The 21,249-nt window shown below is 37.4% G+C and overlaps 1 protein-coding gene across 1 annotated transcript in view; it reads right to left on the bottom strand.

Moving 5' to 3' along the window:
- LOC121954820 (attractin-like protein 1) overlaps positions 1-21,249 on the bottom strand; it is a 267,997-nt gene that overhangs the window by 202,901 nt on the left and 43,847 nt on the right. The window contains 8 exon segments of the mRNA XM_042502528.1: positions 2,855-3,042; positions 9,423-9,555; positions 10,972-11,088; positions 11,664-11,785; positions 14,664-14,710; positions 14,712-14,752; positions 14,755-14,872; positions 17,700-17,784. Coding sequence (XP_042358462.1) covers positions 2,855-3,042; positions 9,423-9,555; positions 10,972-11,088; positions 11,664-11,785; positions 14,664-14,710; positions 14,712-14,752; positions 14,755-14,872; positions 17,700-17,784 — 851 coding nt within the window.

Raw genomic sequence — 21,249 nt, 5'->3', positions numbered from 1 at the left:
ATATAGAAATGACTGTCCTTAAATCCGAGTAACATCCTGAAATCTAACACATACCCTAAAATCCTAGAAATGCCCTCAAATCCTAGAACACGGGGCGCCTGGTGGCTCAGTGGATAGAGCGGCGTCCCATATACAGAGGTTGTATCCTCGCTGCAGCGGCCGCAGGTTCGATTCCAGCCTTTTTGCTGCATGTCGCCCCATCTCTCTTTCTACCCCTTTCACGCTTAAACTGTCCTGTGCATTGAAGGCAATAAAAGCCCCCCAAAAAATAATCTTTAAATCCTAAAACATCCTAAAATGCTAAAAACATGTTGGGGCTGCTGTGAGGCCCCCGGCCTCACGTCATTTTGAAGAAGTGGCCCCTCAGCGAATCAAACCGAGTATCTGCGGCTGAACGTCTGCACTGTGTCTGTGTTTTCATTCACAAACACAGCAGCTCTGTATTCCAGCTCGGCGTGGTTTCTGCTCATTGAGTTTGCAGAGAAAGTAAATTCATGCTGATGTGATTTAAAAAAATGAAAAGTGGAAAGACAGCACAGGAGATTGAGCATCATCATCATCACCTAAAAGCATCAAAAAGAGATTAAAAAAACTGTAAATCTACAACAACTGACACTTTTCTACGAGACTGCCCTGAATTTTCTTCCTCTCAGTTCAGACATTCGCTCACATTCCTCCTGACGCTGCACGTTTATCAGAGCCTGAGTGGTCAAACGTGGCGGCGTCTCAGATGACATTCCCACCGAAAACATCCCGAGTCGACAGTTCAATCTGTTTAAAAGCTGATTGATCTGGTAAACAGCTCGTTGGAAAGCGGCCGTTAAAGAGTGAACGTGCGAAACATTAAACATCCGCATCCTGTCACTCTTTTTTTTTTTCCAGACATCTGTGTTTACTATGATGAAAAGTGATGATGAAGCTGATTTTGCGTTTCATGGTGGGCTAAAAGGGATTAATTCTGTTTATATTTTCGCCTGGAAGCCACATCAGAAATATCCTGGTGAGAAATTTAAACTCTCCTTGTGGTGCTGCGAAAATACTTTTGACAAGTCTTGACTTTGATATTGATCTGAATATAAAATGACCTGATTCTGCATCTTAGTTCTGATTTTAACACATGAAAACAGTGTTATCATATGCAAATTCTGATGGCATCAGAAATCCACACAGCTGGGTTCTTTCACTGATTAAATGTTGACATTCAGTCATGCTGCATGACTTTTATCATCATTGGGATCTAATAATAAATAACATATTTTGGTGATGTTGAATAATATATAACTTATTATGGTAATAATGTTAAAGTAGCAATTCTGGCATCGTATAAAACATTGCAATGTCACAGAAGCAGCATAATATAGCTTACATTATGTCATAATAAACGCATGGGGAACTGCATATTAATCCAGTCCATATCATCTATTACAGTGGAGCTTGGCTTGTCTACTATGAGCACCTTAACAAAAGATACATCTTAAAATCTTGTGCTCTATAGAGTTTAACTGGTTTAAAATTGTATTTTTTATATTTTTCAAAAGTCTGAAATTTTAAAAAAGTATTTTGTTGGGGTTTTTTTGTTCTTTTGCACACTTTACATTACATACTTTAGAATATATATAATTTTTTTTCTCTACATATTACAATTTGTTTTATTGCACAAAGTTAATTTTATTTAAAATTTAAAATTAACTTAATTTTAAAGTTAATTTGTGCAAAGTTAAAAATCAATATGATACAACTCCCAGAAGGGCAATTTATAAGGCATGCAGAGGAGTAAGATAAAAAAAAAACTATACATAACAACAATGACCTAAAAGACAAGAAATTTCTAAAAAATTGATGGCTCTGGCACTGTGCCAAACTACCATCATATTAACAAAGTAAAAGCAACTTTCTTTCATAAAAGTGTTTGTCTAGTTGTACATATTTTGATATTCATCTTGCTTTAGGTAGATATAAGTGCAAATTTTTACCAAAGGAAGGTGAAGTTAAGCAGGTACCACGACCTTCAGGGTGGCTTTATTCTATTATTTTTTATGGAGTGGGACAACATATGCTATTGATCAGTTTCAACGCTTTTTGCTGTGTTTTTTTTTTTTTTACAACCATCAATTTCATGAAGGGGCCAAAATTATGAAAAATAGTTTTGTTCTACCTCAGGGTGAGGTATCTGAAAAATAAGAGTCCTTTGAAGGATTATTGTCTGCACCAGTTTCCCCCAAACCTTAAAAAAATTAATTCTGCCCCTGGAAGAAAGAGATACTGGTTGCTGTAATCATTCACCTTCTCTCTATACTGGCCAACAGACGACCCTAAAACGCCTGTCAAAGTAAAGTAGAACTTGGATCGGATGAATCGATTGCCAATATGATCAGAAGGAACGACAGCAACCATCAACTCTTTCAAACATGGGACTAAGAATAAGCTATTATATCAAAATTAACTGGAAATATCCCAACCATGAATGGTGTTACAGTGGTGATGAGAGCTCAGCTGGAGGGGTTACTAATGTTTACATTTCCAGATTGTAAATAAATAATAAAATAAGCAAAAATGCACAGTGATTTGAAAAATGCAACTTTGTCATCTCCATTTATAAACAGAATAGATTACCCTGTAATATGCTTTCTAACTACTTATTTCCAACTCATTTTTTATAGGATGATGTTGCCATAATGTTTAAAGTTTGACTTTTATCATAAATGTCCTGCAGCACAATGGTGTGCAGAAAAAACGACAGCAGTTTAAAAAGGCAGAGTGGAAAATAATAAAAAGCCCTCATCATCACTGTTAGCATGCAGGAGTCCTGTCTCATTTCTTTTATTTATGATTTTTATGTTTTTACACCACCCACCTTGTCTTGCAGCTGGTATTTTTGCAGCTCTTCCAGAACGAAATTGACTTGTTTGTCTGTGAGCAGAGAGGCAATATTTCCTCCCAGGTTCTTGCAGTAGTGCTGAGCGTTATCATAGCTCTCGCTGCTGGAGTTGATCCTCAGGCAGGCCTCCCCGACGTGGTGCCAGCCCTCCCCACACAGCTGGCCTGCACACACAGACACACACACTGTATTCACAACTACAGTACATCTGAGTTAACATTTATTTTTAGTCATCACATAACATAAAACACAAGACTACAGTTGAAATTGTGTCTGTTTGCATCTGTATAATCATTTTATGTTGATTAAATGCTAAAAAAAATATTGATGGCAAATGTAAAAACAGACTAGATTTCCATATTTAGGGTGAAAACTGTTAAGTTTGACTGATAGTATATTAATATATTTATGGAAATACTATGGAAATCATTGTCTAAAGTCAAAAAAGTTTTGCAAAATTTACAGAATAGGTTTTAAAGAAAAGCCTATAACATCAGTGAGGCTATGAACTGTACAGTGGCTTGTCAATATAAATATATTGATCCATTTAAGCAAACATTTGACCAATGGAAAACATTGTTTAAAACATAAAAAAAACTTTAAAATGTCTATCTAATGTGTTACATAAAGAGGATATTTAGCTTGAGCACATAATTACACCTCAAACATGTCTAGCATGTTAGCATACCTAAAGTTAGCTTTTCAACATGCTAATGATTAGCTTAAGCTTGTGATGTTCACTATCTTAACATGCAACAATGGCCACAGTAAATGCTATTAGCTTTAGCTTGTGATATTTAGTATGTTAACATGCAGTTATGCCAACAGTTGCCTTTTAAAATGCCAATAATTACCTTTAGTGTGTGATGTTGAGCATGTTAGCAATCAACAAAGCATAAGCTAGCTCTTTTAAATGCTAATGGCTAGCTTAAGGTTATATCTTATAAAATGCTAATAAGTAGCATCTCTGTCTCAAGTTAGCTTTATAAATGCTTTAGCTTGTGATTTTTAGTGAATTAACATACAAGCATGCTAAGAGTTAGCATTTTAGCTTTACCTTATGATGTTTAGTATGTTACCAAGCAGTGAAGCCTCAAGTTACTTTTTTTATGCATGCTAATGATTAGCTATAGCTTGTCATGTTTAGTAGTTACCATACAACCATGCCAACTGTTAGCATTTTTAAAAGCTAATCATTAGCTTTATGTTTAGTATTTTAACATGCCTACAGTTAGCTTTTAACATGACTAAGCCTTTTTACATGCTGATTATCAGCGTTAGCTTGTCATGTTCAGTAGGTTATTTTGTCATGTAATCATGCCTACAGTTAAATTAAACATGTTAATGATTAGTTATGTTAATTTACTTGTAGTGGTTAGCATGGTTACATGTTTAACATGTCTATAAATAGCTTTTTTACATTCTAATGATTAGCTTTAGCTGGTAATGTTTGGTAACCTATGCTAACAAGCAACAATGCTTGAAGTTAGCTTTTTTTAAACATGCTAATGATTAGCTTTAGCTTGTGATGTCTACCATGTTAACATGCAACCATGGCCTGAATTAGCTATTTAAGATGCTAATAAATAGCTTAAGCTTGTGATGTTTGGTGTGTTAATATGCAACAATGCTAGCTTCTTTTAAATGCTAATGACAAGCTTTAGCTTGTAATGTTTGGAACCCTATGCTAACAAGCAACACTTCTTGAAGTTAGCTTTTTTTTTAAATAGCTAACAATTACCTTTAGCTTGCCATCTTTAGCATGTTAACATGCAACAATACCTACAATGAGCCTTTAAATGCTAATGACTAGCTTAATCTTGTAATGTTTAGCAACATGCAACCATGGCTAAAGTTATCTATTTAACATGCTAATAATTAGCTGTAGCTTGTGTGATGTTTAGTACATTAAACAATGCCTACAGTTAGCTTTTTAAATGCTAATGATTAGCTTTAGCTTGTGACTGCATACTGTGTAACTCAGGCAGTATAAGTCAGAAGCAAACTTCGCAGAAGGGGTTAAACAATGTTTACTTTGTGGAGGAAAACCAGGCTTCATTAATGAACAAGGAGGCAGGCAAAACCAGCAAATCCAAACAGACAAATGTGAGGAGGGAGTTCAAAAAAACACAGGAGGAGTATCTGGCAGAAAGGAGCTGCTGCTGGAGGGCTGGTTTATATAGACTGTGCCTCATGAGGGCAGGTATGCAGGTGGGGGAGAGTCAGGTGACCTGCAAAGGTGGGAAACTCACTGAGGGCAACTAGTGGACAAGAGAGGAATGACACTGGAGTTTAAAGTTAGTCTGAGCTTCACAAGAAAAACTTTTAGTTATTAGGCCTGGGCATCAGAGGCTTCAGCCTCGAATATTTTAAAAAGAGATATAAAAACTACAAATATTTTCCCTCAAGCCTCCCTGAGTGACTTGAGGGACATGCATGAAGCATTCGTCCCACATGTGTTTCAGGACCATCAAAAATGTAAAAATCTAATGATAATTTGGATCTGTTACGTTTTTACAGATTGTGGCATTAATAAATTGTGTAATTTTAGCTATCTTTATTTATGGCTGGCCCATGGGTTTGGAAGGCATGTTTTCTTTAACAATAACTTAAAAAACAACTAAAACTACATTTTTTTTTAAAGAAGACAAAAACAGCATCAGTTTTTTTTCTTTTTTCAAAGTTGTCTTTTTTTCAAAGAAAAAAAAATCACCAAAACTTTTCAAAGAAAAAAATTACCAAAAATGTTTTTAGTCCCATAAGTCCCTCCCCAGTGCTTCAAGGATTATTTGACATGCATTCTACTTTTCTGCACCAGCCCCACCCCTCTAACAAATAAAGAACAGTCCCTAATAATTATTAGGGGGTCTAATAATCTGTCCATACATATACATTACTAAATGTACTGCATAAAAGAAAAACTAAAATAAAAAGATTCTGGGGGTAAATCAGGTGGCAGAGTGCAAAAATATTGCATCAAAATAGACAAAATGACCAAAAAATAATAATAATAATAATAATAATAAAAAGGGAAAAAAAAAAGGCCAAAAATTTTAAAGTAAAAAACAAACCAAACATTTTTAAGAAAAAAAATCACAACAAATAAAGAGTAAAGAAAAGGCAGCAAAATAAATACAGAGGCTAAGCCTCCAATGTCTTCAAATCCTAGAAATGTGGTTAATGTGGTTTTAAAAATAACAAAGTCCTGTTGGGCTGATTTTAGAGGCTGATGTAATTGTTGATTTATGCTGTTATTTTAGATCACAGCATCACATTCTGGCTTTGCACTGACCTGACTCATCGGTGATAAAAATAAGTTACACATGGGATGAAGAAAAGTGTGAATATCTGTAGCGACTGAAGAGTCTCGACAAAGGCCGAGTAAGAGTGGCAGAGCCGTAAAATCACATACACACACTCATTGTTCTTATCAGGGTCGCTCGGTTGTGTCTCGAGACTATAATAGCAGAGCGGCCGTTCAATTAGCCGGGATGAAAGGGAAGAAAAAGTCATTCTGCCTCCGCTGAGCACCGCTGTTTATTCTGGACTCCAGGACTGATTACATTCACAGGCCCATAATGGCTTCCATCACCAACCTTTTCATGCTAAAGAAAAGAAAATACCTGCTTTCTTTATTTTTTTTCCCCACAAGCAATAGCAAGGGGCAATAATCAACCCAAAAACGGAGAGGAGAAAGACAGATGAAAGGGTAAAAAAGAAGGAGTACGAAAATAAACAGAAAGATTAGGTTACGGTCTTTGTGTAAAAGCAGAGATAAACACGTCAGGCCATTTAGAATAATTAGTCATAACATGGTGTCTGAGGAAAAGGCCACAGCTGCCATGGCGATGGAGCTCGTTTCCATTACCGCAGATCATCGTAACTTCACTGAGAGAGCGAATGTATCGTCACAGAAAAATCACAGAAAATACAGAAGCTTTGTTTCTTTTCTCGTCGCACTAATGGACTCAGAAACACAGAAAAATACAAACTAATATCACCATTTATCGGGCAGTGACCCTTAAAAAAAGACCTGTCCTGAATGGCAGCGTCACTACCTGTTAACACTGAACTGAGACATAATGTGCAAGCCGAGACTCACCGGTACAGCGTGACAAAGTTGACTACTCATGCCATGCAAAAGTAATTTGATGTTTAAAGTTACAAGAAAATTACCTAAAAAAAAAGATTTACCTAGAGAAAGTGCTAAAAAAAATATATGTATTTTTTCTGCAATGTTATTTTAATATAAAATTTAAGTATTTAGTTATAAAATAAAATAAAAAATAGTTTTTTTAATAAATATAGTTTTTTATAGTTTAAGGATAACCTTTTTTAAAAAATGTATTCCCTTGCTGTTACTGTTATTTTGTGTCAATTAATGGGACACAGAATTATATTATAGTATTTTGCACTGTGAGCTGCTTTTTCTGATGCCATCACATTTGTAACTTACCTTAACTAACCGTTTTCCTCTGTCATCCTCATTGATCTGACCTTTCTGTCCTGTTGCTAAGTGTGTTTGTGTTATTTGCAAAAAATAAAATATAAAAACTATGAAGTTTTCTCTCAGCCTTTTTTCCCTCATTTTGTATTATTTTCTAATAATCCTTCCTTAAAAACATTTCTTGTAATGTGTGTTTTTTTTTTTTTTATTCTTATTTTATTTTTTTTTTTTGCCAAGTTGGTTAATTCTCTTTTCCCTTCGTTTTCATAAGAAATCAAACCACTTTGCTCAGTTTTCAAAGCTTGTTTAAGGCGTCTGAATGCAGCACAAGAAAACTGATGTCAGTCCAGGTTTCAAATGGATGTTCACATTATTCATTTAGACCTGCACATTACCAAAACCATTATTTCTGAGATTATAATAATGCCATTATTTACCTCAGCTGAACAACACAGCCAGCTAACAGTTCATACTAAGGTCAGAGGATGTGCAGCTACCAGGCTACCGGGCCTCGATGTGGACAGAAGAAAGGGAGCAAACACAGTACCACCCTCTGCTTAAAGCTACTGCAAACTTCCAACTCGCACGGCTAGCCAACAGGATCATCTGTGGATTCAAATAGCAGGAGCATTTCCTCGCCTTTAGTCACGCTCGCACCAAAGTCAACCTGAGAGCAGCTCTAGCTGAAGGCTCCGCGGCAGCGTGAAGCGGAGCACGGAGGACTGTGCGGACTGGAGTTTGTTAACCAGCCAAGGATCCATATTCAGAATAAACACTTCTAATTGGCCTACTTCCCTTTGCAGCTGAGCGGAGAGTATGAATGTATGCTAATCCTCTCTGTGCACATGCCTGCATGGATGTAAGAGTGTTTATTTGTGAAGATCACTGATTATATGCAGCCAGTTAGTGTGGGAACATGCAAATACTCTGGAGCTGCTCGAGTCTGCGGTACTGGATGTTTTACTGAGCACAGAACTCTGTAACGGCTTAGAAAAGTATATTTATTCACTACGGGGATGATGATCGTCAGGAAGACTGTGAAGGTTACACCAACCATCAGACCCTTACTGTCAGTGTTCCCTCCGATATCAAATCAAAAGGATTATTATACAGTTTATGCATGCATACGTTTGTGAAGCTGTTTGTGGAAGAGTCTGTGTGCAGATCCTCAAGGCTTTTTAATATTTGCTGCATAATGTTGAAACGTGCCTCAGGAAGCAGCTGAGGAGCCAATCCACAGGTGCCAAAAAAAAGTGCTTTTCTCAAGATTTATTCAGAATGAAATGAGCTTCATGAGTTTTATTTAAGGCAACCTGTTCAAGAAATATGCAGAGAAAAACAAAGAACATTTCTCTGATTTCACAACAATTTCGGCACATTTTTAGGATTTTAGGACATTTCTAGAAATGGAGAATGTTTCCCAGATTTTGGGACATTTCTAGGATTTTAGGACTTTTCCAGAATTTCAGGATGTTTCTCAGATCTTAGGACATTTCTCGAATTTTAGGACATTTTTAGGATTTCAGGACATTTCTTGGATTTTAAAAACCTGTCTTGATTTTTAGACGTTTCAAGGATTGTAGGATGCTTCTAGGATTTAGGAAACTTTCAGGATTTCAAGACATTTTTAGGACTTTAGGACGTTTCTCAGATTTTAGAACATTTCTTGACTTTTAGACGTTTTTTGGAATTTAGGACATTTTTAGGATTTTAGGATATTTCTAGGATTTTAGGACATTTCTAGAATTTCAGTACGTTTCTCTGATTTTGTATCATGTTTCGATTTTTGGATGTTTATCAGATTTTTCAGACTTTTCCAGGCTTTTGAGACATTTCAGGAAGTTTCTGGGATACAATGTTTCTAAGATTTAAAGACATTTTTTTGTATTTTTTTTTGACATACTGAGGATTTGAGGACATTTCACCCCTAAAATATAGCAAGCAAAGCAAGCTGAGTACCCCTGCCCTGCACCTTGAAGTTTGCTTCAGTCGGCTGTGAAGGAGACTTCAGAGTGACACTGAGATTGAGGGGAGTGGTAGGTTCTTGTTTTGGTAAAGGCCTGTTCTCTCTCTGTGTGAATGAGTGTGTCTCCTCACCAGGAAGTGCTTGACACTCCTGCTGCTGCACCTCCCACTGGCAGTTGGCGTTGAGGGAGCAGCTCCTGCAGTTGGCCAGTCTGAAACACTCCTGCTCCTCCCGGCGCTTACAGCCGGACGAGTCTCTCACCGCCTTCGAACACACACAGAGGAAACAATATCAGTCCTGTTAAACTCCATCATCAGTGTCCTAAATGCAATGAACTCGGAGGAATCGATACAATGTGCAACGAGAGCGGAGGATAAATAAAGTGTGATGGTTGAGGAAAATCAAACAGCCAAACAGAACATGCAGCGTGAGGAGGGAAATCGATATCAGGGACACATTACACACTGAGATGGACTTTTTATTGAAGTTGTGTTTATACTTTATGCTGCGTGCATCTCACTGACACTACAGCTCAACTTCATCGAGAGCGCAGACGAAACATCACGCTGGTCCTCAACAGGTCACACAACTTTATCTCAACTTCATCTCTTTTCATCTGAAAACCACATTAGATTTGCACGTTTAATACATGTCTGATAAACGTTTCTAAAGTGACATAGTAGAAGACGGAGAGGGTGGTGGATGGTGCTTCACCTGCCAAGCTGCAGACCACTGTTCAGGAAAAACTCATTTTAAAACCAGCATCACTGCATTTCCAGCGGCTATTTAGTACTAAGTGGACGTTTTGTAGCAACATGTCACTGTGTTTAGAAGTTGTTTTTGAGATACCAAATGTGGCTGTTTTGTAGCGACCTGTTGCTGTGTTGACAGCGGCTTCTTAGGCACGTCGCCGTTCTTACAGTGTTTTTAAGGATCAGAAAGATGACATTTTGCAACAACCAGCGGTTGCTTTTTCAGTATCAATAGTGCCATGAAAATCAGGTGTTTTAAACCAAATAATGATCTTTTTCTTACCATAAACAAGTGATTTTTGTGCCTCATGCTGTAAAACACATTACCGCCATCACAGTTGAAATGTAAAGTTTCAGTATATTGGCTAAATAATAACATGTAAATGTAATGTACCCTTGCTTTGCAGAAACGTGCAATGCCATTTTTCTTCCAGCGATTGTGTTGTGTGATGTTTTTTTAAATGTAGTTATTTGTCAGTTCTTGTAGACCCATCCATTACAGTAAATTTGTAAATATCATGATCTTGTCAGGATCATGACCACTACTGGTTCGGTGTATGGCTATAATTTTACTTTATCTAGTTTTGTTCTTTTTCGCTAGATTAGATTGTAATTAAAATATGGAAATAACCTCAAAGTGTCCCAGAAAAATACCAGTTCACTGCAACGCTGCTGTCATCATCGTGGGCCGACACCGAGGCTGGATATGAGGTCTCTTAACAGCGTGGTGTTTTTTTTTACTCCATTTTTAATCACAGCCAAGGAAGGTTGTTAGAAGAGGATAAAGGACGTGACTTAAATGTAAATTTGGATTCATATTCACCCTCATTTACATACAACCTAAAGGACCGCTCTGACCTCCGATCTCAACCCGACGCAACCCGACCCGCAGCCTAACAGGAAGTGTCAAGTGTCAAGTAATACACACATGTCCCCTCCTTCTGGCTCCGTGCTTCCACAAGCTCAGCTGGTGTTCAGACAACATGGTCGGTGGGCGAGACAGAGACAGAGCGCCGCCATGCTGCTGGGCCAACTCCAGAGTCAGCTACACACACACACACACACACACACACACACAGATTCATATTCAACCCCAGCCAAGCACACACAAACAGACAAAAGCAACATGCAGACACACACAGAGAAACAGAGAAAGCAGATTGGAAGACAAATAAGGAAAGAGAAAGTGAAAGAAATAAATCAGTAAAAGCACAAAAATCATTCAGCCAAAGGTATTAATATGAATCATGAATGCCTTAAATCAAACATAAAATTATTTTATCTTTTGAATTTTAACTCTTTGAAATCTGAGCAAACTGGCCTGATTCCTTTCAAGAACATACGAAGAAGGCAATGAGAAAAGAAATGTCCCAAAATATTGGCAAGAAATTAGTCAAAGGTTCAAGAAAATAACCCGAAAAGTTGCAGAAATAGAAAAAAAATTACTAATTAAGAAAAAAAAAAATGACCTGATAATTTTCACACGCGGAGTGCTGTTGTACTGAATACGATCATGGCTGTGATTTACGCGGGAGCTCTGCGTTCACTTCACTCAGGGGCCACTAACAAGGCTTGTTTTTAAAAAATCTGTTGCTTTTCAGATGCCCAGTGAGGACTCACCACTGTGCAGTTGCTGGATGTAGATATACACTTCCTGTCCTCACACCACTGGCAGCCCCGTGTGTTGGCGGTGCAAAAGCTCGCACAGTCTGAGAACCGGAAACACTGCTCGTCTGTGCTGTCTGGAGGAGGACACAACACACACACAACCATAAACACACACAAAAACATTAGATTTTTCTCTACAACACTTTTAGTACACGTACACAAATGCATAAAATAGCATCAAAATAGAGCTTGTTAATCAAAAAGGCCCCAGTGGAGGTCCTAATCCTAGAAATGTCCTTAACTCCTAGAAACTTCCTAAAATCCAAGAAACATCCTAACATCCTAGAAATGTCCTAAAAGCCTATAAAAGTCCTAATTAACAAACGTGTCCTAAAATCTGAGAAATGACCTTAAATTTTAGAAATGTCCTAAAATCCTAGAGACGTCCACAAATCATAGAAACATGCTAAAAGCCTAAAAATGCCCTAAAAAACTACAAAAGTCCTCATATCCTAGAAACAAACTAAAAGCCTAAAAATGTCCTAAAAAACTAGAAACACTCTTAAATCCGAGAAACTTCTTAAAAACCTAGAAATATCCTAAAATCCTAAAAACGCTCTTAAAGTGCAGACATCTCCTAAAATCCTAAAAATGCCCTAAAATCTTAGAAATGCCCTAAAATACAGACATTTCCTGACATACTAAAAATACTCTAAAATCAGAAAAACTTCCTAAAATCCTAGAAACATGGGGCTGCTGTGACTGGCCCCAGTTAATGCTGCACAGTTTGCACCTGTTGAGTAAAATCTTCATGTCTACCTTTCAGGTGAGTTAAATTCTCACTTCTCTCTGCATCAGAATTGATTTATGCATCTGCTGTGATTTCATCTCTAATCTGACGAGCACGAATCAACCGACACTAATGATAACGTTTTTAATAATCGAACAAACGTTGAGCAAAGTGGTTAAAAGTCTGAGTCCGTCTGCATCAGTCTGAGCAGCACTGGAATGTCCATCTGGCACGATTTCTAAAATATCTGGTGTATTTCAGGAAGTTTCACCGCAGATTCATGTGGCGGCCATGTGTACGCACGTAATGCTTCCATGAAGTGTAAACGAGCATGTAATTACCATGTTTGGATGTGATTAGGAGATATTTGCACATGGCAGTTATGTTATTATGCAGTTTTATGGCGCTGTGCTCATTTATACCTGCTGTGCTGTCGTTTGTAGAGTAAATATGCATGAAAGATTAAAGAGCAACACTGATCTGGGACATGAGAATCAGTCAGACCTCCATCATGCTTCTGAAGGACCAGGCCCAGTTTCTTTGTTTTGTTTTGTTCCTTAACAAATAAAATCTCTATTTCACAGTTTTGACAGACATTTATCAACATTTTCTTTGTACAACTTTAGATGCTTTTCAGGGTTTTCTTTTTTTTTTTGTTACATTCACCAATGTCTTGATAATGTTTTGGGGACATTTCTTGAAGTAAATTGCGTTAACATTATGTATACATATATATATATATGTCTTTAAATATGTAAATATAATAGATATCTATGCATGCAGTTTATTTACCCTTTTTTAATTTTTTCTAATAATTGTCTTTCTCTTCTTTTCAGGTAATTTTTTTCTTCTTACGTTCACTAATTTCTTGATAATTTTTTGAGTAATTTCACCAAGATGTACTTTGCAGTAAAATTATTTTAAATTTATATAATTATAGTCTATGCAGTTTTCTTTATATTTTTCCCTTTTTATTTATTTATTTTACATTTTTCTAAAAACTGTCCCTCTCTTTCTCAGGTCTTTTTTTTTGGTGTTGTTACATTAACTAATTTATTGCTATTTTTTGGGGTAATTTATTGCCAAGATTAATATTGCTTTAAAGCAATCTATAGATTCATTTCAACAACATAATTTTAAATATATCATTCTAATAATTTTCTATGCAGTTCTCTTTAAAAAAGATTTCTTGTTTTTGTTTTTAAACAATTTTCCAATATTTGTTCTCTCATTCTTTTTTTCTAGTAACTTCTAATAATTTTTTTGCAAATTTTTTGTGGTCATTTCTTGCTTTGATGCAGATTGCCTTTTTTCAATGTCTTCGAAAGAAAAACAAACCAATTTTCTCACGTTTCACAGCTTTAAATGCTCGTGAAAGGCGCCTGAATGCTGCACAAGAAAACTGATCCAGGTTTCGAAAGGTTAATCATGAAAAACACCCTGCTGCATATATTCAAAGCTGTGAATCCATGTGTGCTATTGTTCTATTTAAAACTGACAGACCTCCATTAGCATGAATGCATTTTATTTAAACCTGCAGTGAGACGCCTGCAGCAGAATACCTGCGAGCTGCAGCAGCATCTAAATCTGGCAGAGACAGATGGAGGAGGAGGGGGAGGAAGAGTTTCGACTGAACCTAATTACTTCAAAATGAGGTAATTGTTGCAGCGCTGACCTTCTGTTCTCATAATTACGGCGTGCAAACAAACTTCAGAGCCGAATCCTTCAGAATAATTATTATTCTCATGAAAAAAGTGGTCCTCTGGGAACAACACTTATGCAGGATTGTGCTAAATATTTCAGGGAAAATATGTTGACATGACTGAGAAAATATTAAGGGACAAAAAAGGGCAGATGGGAACGTTAAAGGTCATAGAATCACAGTGTTTTCATCGTCTCATGTTGACACATTTATATCTAGGGAGCATGTCTACATCCATGGTGATCTCCATGTTGTACCTCCATGTTAAATTAGTAAAATTATTGTAAAAATACAACTAAATTCCAACAGTTATGTAAAGTTTTTCCAAAATACACTAAAAGATTACTGTAAATCATGATGCATTTTGAAATCAATATTAATTCTGTTAAAATATGGCAAATTCTAACAGTAATGTACCTTGTTTAACACTCTAAATATCAAATTAACAATCTTAGATGCCACAAAATCCCCCTAAATCTTACACACGGCTCCATTTTTTAAAAATGCCAGTGTAACGTACCAGGTCGCACAGGGCAGAAAGGAGCTCGGCTGTGCTCGGCTGCTTTTGCTCCCAGGAGACACATCTGCTTTGGACCAGTGGCAGCGAACGCGCCCGGCCCGGCAGCAGCACACGATGCCGGGGTGGAAAAGGCCTGGCAGGACGGAGGGGTGTAGGCCAGCACATCGTTCAGAAGGAGCCCCGAAAAACCCCCAAAGATGTACATTGAGCTGCAGAGGAAACAGAGCGGATTAAACAGAATCAAAGAAACATTTACTTGCAACTGACACTTTTGTTTGATCTTTACTGTACTGACCAATTATTTACGATGTTTTTTAACTGTCCTCAACTGAAAAAATCCAACAAACAGCAACACTGCAAAAGTAACAGCGAGACGGTTTTAGTCTTAAAAAGACCAGAAATGCCTGCAGAGATAAAGACAGACGAAGAAATGTGGAGAATCTTTCAAAGATAAAGCTGAACTTTGGTTTGGGGTAAAAAGCTTCAGTTTCATGATGGTCTTTTGATGTTCAAAGCTGACATTTCTGTGCTCAAAGCTGACGTTCTGGTGGGTAAATGATGTGAAAGGGTCAGACCATTATTTCTGAGTTCAGCACCAAGGCACGATAAATCGTGATGAAACTCTCGGATCAAGCATTTTGAATTTGACTTAATATTGTCATTTAAAATTAAGGTCTTTTTCTTTATTTCACCTGCCTGTAAAATGTCCTGTAGTCTTTGATTCAAATGGACAGATGTACATAAAAAAAAGTATTTTCTAAGAAACTTTTGTGAAACATTGACCATCCGACTTTTGTCGGATGGTCAATGTTTTTGAGTTTTTTTCGCACAGCTAACCCATTAAAACATGAGCAAATTGGCTTGGTTTTATTTAGGATCATGATAATACCAAAGGCAAAATCAACTTAACAAGAAATTGATAAAAAATTAGCAGGAAATTTGTAAAATAAATAAATAAAAAGTTACAAGAAAACTATTTGAAAATGAATAGCAATAAAAAAAAGTAAAAAAAAAAAAAAAAAAATTAAAAAAAATAAGTAAAATATAAAATATAAACATGTGTACAGAAATATATAATATATACATAATTATTAGAATTTAAAAAAATATACAGTTTTCGCAAGATTTTCCCTTTATATTTATAATATATAATATTTCCCCAAATAATTTCAAGGTCATTTTCTTATTTTTCAGTTTCTTCTGTAATTTGTGGGATAGTTGCTCATTGCATTTTCTCCTATGTTTTCAAAGGAAATCAAACCATTTTTTTCAGGTTGCAGAGGTTTAAACGTTTGCAAAAGGCGTCTGAATGCAGCACAAGAAACCTGGTGTCCATTCAGGTGTTAAAAGGTTAAGACATCGATGACGAGACGATTGGGTAAAAAATGTGGGGTGTCTTAACAGCTCTTTCCTTATTTTGCTGGATTTTTTTAAACAGACTTGGTTTATTTTTTTTTTCTTTAAAAGTTTTAGGCTGACAATCAAAAACCACATTCAGACTCTTATAGAAACCACAGCACCAGCATGGAAGAATACGACTGACCAACTTTTCTGTGAGAATGAAGCAAAATACATAGAAACAGACTCAAAAATGGGAAAGGTAGAAATAGAGCTCCTGACATAAGAGAGAAGTGTACCTGCACTGTACCTATACATAGAAGGTGTAAAGAAAGTTACTGAAGAAAGAGACCGGAGGTGAGGTGGCAGACGCTTCTAAACAAAGAGCTTCAGAAAAGTCAGCAGGGGGAGAAGTGACGAGACAAGTGTAAACTGAAACTAAATATAACATCCAGATAAAGAGATCAATCCCAAAAACAATCGACACAACAAAACCACAACCTGAGAGACAGAGAAGCAGAGAAGAAAGTCAGCCGAGACTCTCAGTGCTTCCAAAAACTTAGAGGACACTGCAGGAAGACATCAAGGAAATGCAAAAGTGTGCCAGAATGATGCGCCACGAATTGTTTTATTTGCATATATATATAATTGAGTAGTTTAGTAGATTATTTAACAGATTTACCAAAAATTTGAGCCTACTGAAGTGTCCTTAACCCTTTGAAACCTGAGCAAATTGGCATGATTTCTTTCAAGAACATATGAAGAAGGAACTTTAAAAAAAATGACTCTAAAAATGAGCAAGAAACTAGTAAAAGTTGTGATAAAATATCCTGAAAATTAGCACACACAAAAAGAACAGTAAAAAAACAAAGAAATGTCATGACATTTTTCCCTTTTTTCCACACCATCTTGTCACATTTCACTAATTACTAGCTTTTTTTTGTCAAGTTGCTTGTTGCCTTTTTTCCATCATTTCAAAAGAAATCAAACTAATTTGTTTCAGAGGTTTAAATGCTTGTGAAAGACAGGAACGCTGCAAAAGAAAACTGATGATTATCTTGGTTTTAAAGGCTGTAAGCAATTTAATACATCTCTAGCAAGTATAGGAAACCTTGAAAAGTTTAAGTAGATGTATTTGTCAAGTTTAATAAAAATTCAGTTATATTTCCTCAATTTTGTAAAGTTGTTGCAACTTAAAAATGACAAATTAAATTAATAATCTTAAGTTTCAGCAAAGCCAGTAAACCAGGTTCACTGTGCTTTATCTGTATTCTGCTGCAAAATCTAGTCAATCATATTTGTATTTTCTTAAACGTGTTAACAAAACTAACTTCATCATTGGTTAAATCCTCTGTCATGATGACGTTAAGTCAAACTGAACTGGTTAAATCAGGTTGCAAACACAGAACAAACAAGGTAATTTTACTTGTCATTTCAAGTTCCAACAACTTCACAAAAATACGAACATGCAGCTAAATGTTAAACTTAACTATCAGATATAAAGTAAACATGAATTAAGATTAATAGTTATATTTGCTTCTCTTTTCTAAGGAAATCAGTTTCCAGGATTATGTAAAGTAAGATCAACTGAGTTTTTGTACTCAGATATACTTTAGTAGGGAGGCAGGGTTTTTAAAAAGTATATTGCAGATGGAGTTTGGCAGTGATGAACTACAAATATGGAAGGACGGAGCTCACCCGTTGTTAACCACGGCAGAGTGTCCGAAGCGGTTGGCGTCCCGGTGCAGACCCGGTCTGGGGAGGACCGTCCACTCGTCACAAGCTGATAGAAAGCACACACACATACAAAAGCGTCTGAATACGAAGTTTTCACTTTGTGTGTTTGTGAGTGTGTCCAAAATGAGAAACTGATAAAAGTCGAATCGTGAAGAAAAGGCGTAAACGAGGACTGTATACAATTCAGGACTTGAGTGCAAAGACTTGAGACTTAAATTGGTCTCACCTCTGCCAAAAATCATCAACCATCTTTTTTAAAATGATTGAACTGACAGATGCAAAAACAGTGAGAGATGCATTGTACCAGGTTCTAGCAAAGCTGCTATTTTCTGCCCCTCGCCCCTGGGCAGGTAAATAAATAAATGACAAAACCTGATTAAATAAAATACAAAATATCAGTTCATAAAATTTCACAATCATTATCCATATTTCTCCCCACCTAATCAAGAAAAATCTCAAATTTGTGCAAAATTGCAGCTATAAAATGGTAACATCTCAAACAGTCTTGATGATAAGTGCTGTACGTCTGCCGTGTTTTTTCGACATTTAATAAAATTTTAGAGAGCACTCCTTCCCACAGAGTCACAAACACACTATTGTCAAAAATATCTTGTGAGATTTCCCATAATAGGAAATGAGGGACGGGGTGCAAACGATGAAAACAACCTCGGAAAATACACATTTGCTATTAGATGTTATTTCATTTTATTCTGGCGTTCAACTGTAATTCAGAAAAGGGTTGACAGGACAAATCACTCCTCCGTCTCAGTTCTGCTTTTGGAAAAAGGGCAAATATTTTATTGCTTGTGAGAAAAAAGACCAGAGGAGGGTGAACCACAGTTCATCCTGAGGAATAAGAACTCATTATCCTAACCTTTTCACATTAAATTATGGCGATCCGCAGAAGATAGGGACGATAATCTGGGAGACGACTTCATAAAATACTTCTCACCACCAAATATCGTCATAAAGTCGCCCTCTCTCTCCCTCTCTCGAGTTATCATTGAAGCCATCAGCTCTGTGTATTTTACTCTTTGGGTTTTACAACTCTCTGATGTTTTAATGACCCCTACGTGCTCCCGTTTTATTCACACGGAGATGACTGTGAGTGTGTGTGTGAGTCTGCGGTGTAAAAGTGCCATTTAGCCAGATGAGCCTCTCCTGGATGTAAACGGAGAGCCGGTAGAGTCGGGGCTCGGGGACGCCAGGTTGCTAACGACCTCGTTAAGCGGTGTGCTAATTGGGAGCGCTTGTTTAAGAGCGAGGGATGCGGCAGAGGACACGGTGTGGGGTTAGATGGGGGGGGGGGGGGGGGGGGGGGGGGGGGGGGGCAAGAGCAATGAGTTCATCACCAGCAGGGGTTAAAGGTCAGTCGCATTAACATGCCATCTACAGTGACGCCGATTCAATCAAGCACAACTGAAATCTGCAATAAAACATAGACGGCCAATCAGGACGAGCCCTGGCTGTGCAGACCTCACAGCATAAAACGCAAACACAAAACTGTCCACCATCAGTCTTCTCTTCATCTACGGCAACAGAGCGGTGCAGCTTGAGTCCTAAAACAAACGCAGGTGTTTTTATTGCTTTCAGTCTCACGTGGTCCTCCACAATGTTTTATTCAGACCCGACATCTCTCTCCTTGGGTTTTCAGCTTTGGGAAGGCGAAATATTCGACATGCCCGTCCAACTTTTTGGCTGTCAGACTCGCAGGTCCCACGTTTTGGCTTCTGCTAAAAGCATGACAGGCCTCCCGTGTGCATAGTTACGGTTGCTAAGGTAGGATCGGACAGTGGCCGTTCTACGGAGGAGCTTCACAAATACAACAAATGATACTGTAATATAATTTCCTTTCGAATATGTCTCACTAATATAGTTGGAAAATCCGTATTTCACATGCTGGGGGCGAAAAGTTATCAGGCGTAGCAACAGTAACCAAGGGGCTAAGCAAAGGGAAAATTTTGTCAACAAAACCTTTTTAAATGTAGTTAAAAAACTGAAATTAAAATATCCAACTAAGATAAATCGGGGGGAAAAATCTCTAAAAAATAAATTAAAAAAAAAATTTAAAATCCAGACCTTTGTTTTTGGAAGGATACATAAAACATATTCAGCAACAACCTGGCTCCAGAAATAATAATAAATTTCGGATACTGTAACAAGGCTGAAAAGAGGTTTGAGTGTAAACTTGAGGATCAGTCTGTTACAGTAACATCTGACTTTTCATGCCAGTCTGCAGATCTGAACCTGTGACGCCTCTGTGGAATCTGTTTTCTATATTTTACGCTTTTGTTTTTTCAGCTCCATCACCTCTGCTCAGGTGTGCTGCTGTGTGACAATTAAAACCCATCTGTTTTCTCACTTCTGACACTTGACATGCATTAAAATAAGAACCAATACTGCTGGGAAGTCAAAAAACTGTGACAGTTACCTTAACTGTGGAGGTAATGCAGCTGACTGCTTACACTCTTTTTTTTTATTATTTTTTACTTTTATTAAAAATTTGGTTACACGGTAAATTATTATTAATTAAATGTTAACTTTTCTTTTGCCTGAGAAGAAATGTTATTATTACGTATTGTTTAATTTGTGATTAGGTGGTTGCTTTTTTAATTATTAGGTAATTTTCCTTATACTTTTTACTCATTTCTTGCTAATTTCTGGGTCATTTCTACTGAAGTTGTGTATTGCCTTCTTCCCATGATTTGTTCATGAGATTTCAAAGGCCCGTTGCAAACAGTGAAATTTCAAGCCCGGCACACCTGACCTCCAACCTCCATCCACCTCAGCTCTAAACTCCCATCTCTGAAAAAAAAAAAAAAAAAAAAAAAAAGATTACAGCTTCAGCGACTTTTGATCTCATCTTCTGGCCGCTCTGGGACACACATCTTAACAACCGGCCTGAGATTAAAGCTGCCAAATTGTCCCAAGAACTGCAGGCTCAACAGATACTTATCAGACACAACACATAGACACACACACACACACACACACGTATAGACGGACACACACACATCAACGCAGATTTTAATTTCCTGTCAGGATATGAGAAAATCTGTGTTAATAATGCATGGTGGGACAGAAGGAGAAATCATGAGAGCAGATCGAAGCAGGCGGGCGGGCCGGGCTGATTGACAGTTTGATCTGATCTGCACTAATGGACGACTGGATGGAGGAGGAGGAGGAGGAGGAGGAGGAGGAGGAGGAGGAGGAGGTTTTGAACGGCAGCCACTGTTTGCTCCTCCAATATATCACAGCTCCCAACATCTTCCAAACAAGCTCCCAGCTCGCCCTGGGCTTTCAGCGGGCTGCGGCGTGTGTGTGTGTGTGTCTGTGTTTTGCAGACAGGTGTGTGTTTGCAGACATTGTGTGGGTGTGTGCCTGTGGTGGTGTGTCAAGTTGGAGAGGACTGCGTTTTTAATCAGAGTTCATTTTCCCCCCAAATCTAATTAGAAGTGTGAGGGTGGCAGGGTTGAGGGGAGGCGGGGGAGGGAGGGAGGGAGAGCTGCAG

This window comes from Plectropomus leopardus, chromosome 15 (genome assembly GCF_008729295.1).
Source record: "Plectropomus leopardus isolate mb chromosome 15, YSFRI_Pleo_2.0, whole genome shotgun sequence".
NCBI classification, from domain to species: domain Eukaryota; kingdom Metazoa; phylum Chordata; class Actinopteri; order Perciformes; family Serranidae; genus Plectropomus; species Plectropomus leopardus.
This window is presented reverse-complemented; position numbering and strand designations above follow the sequence as displayed.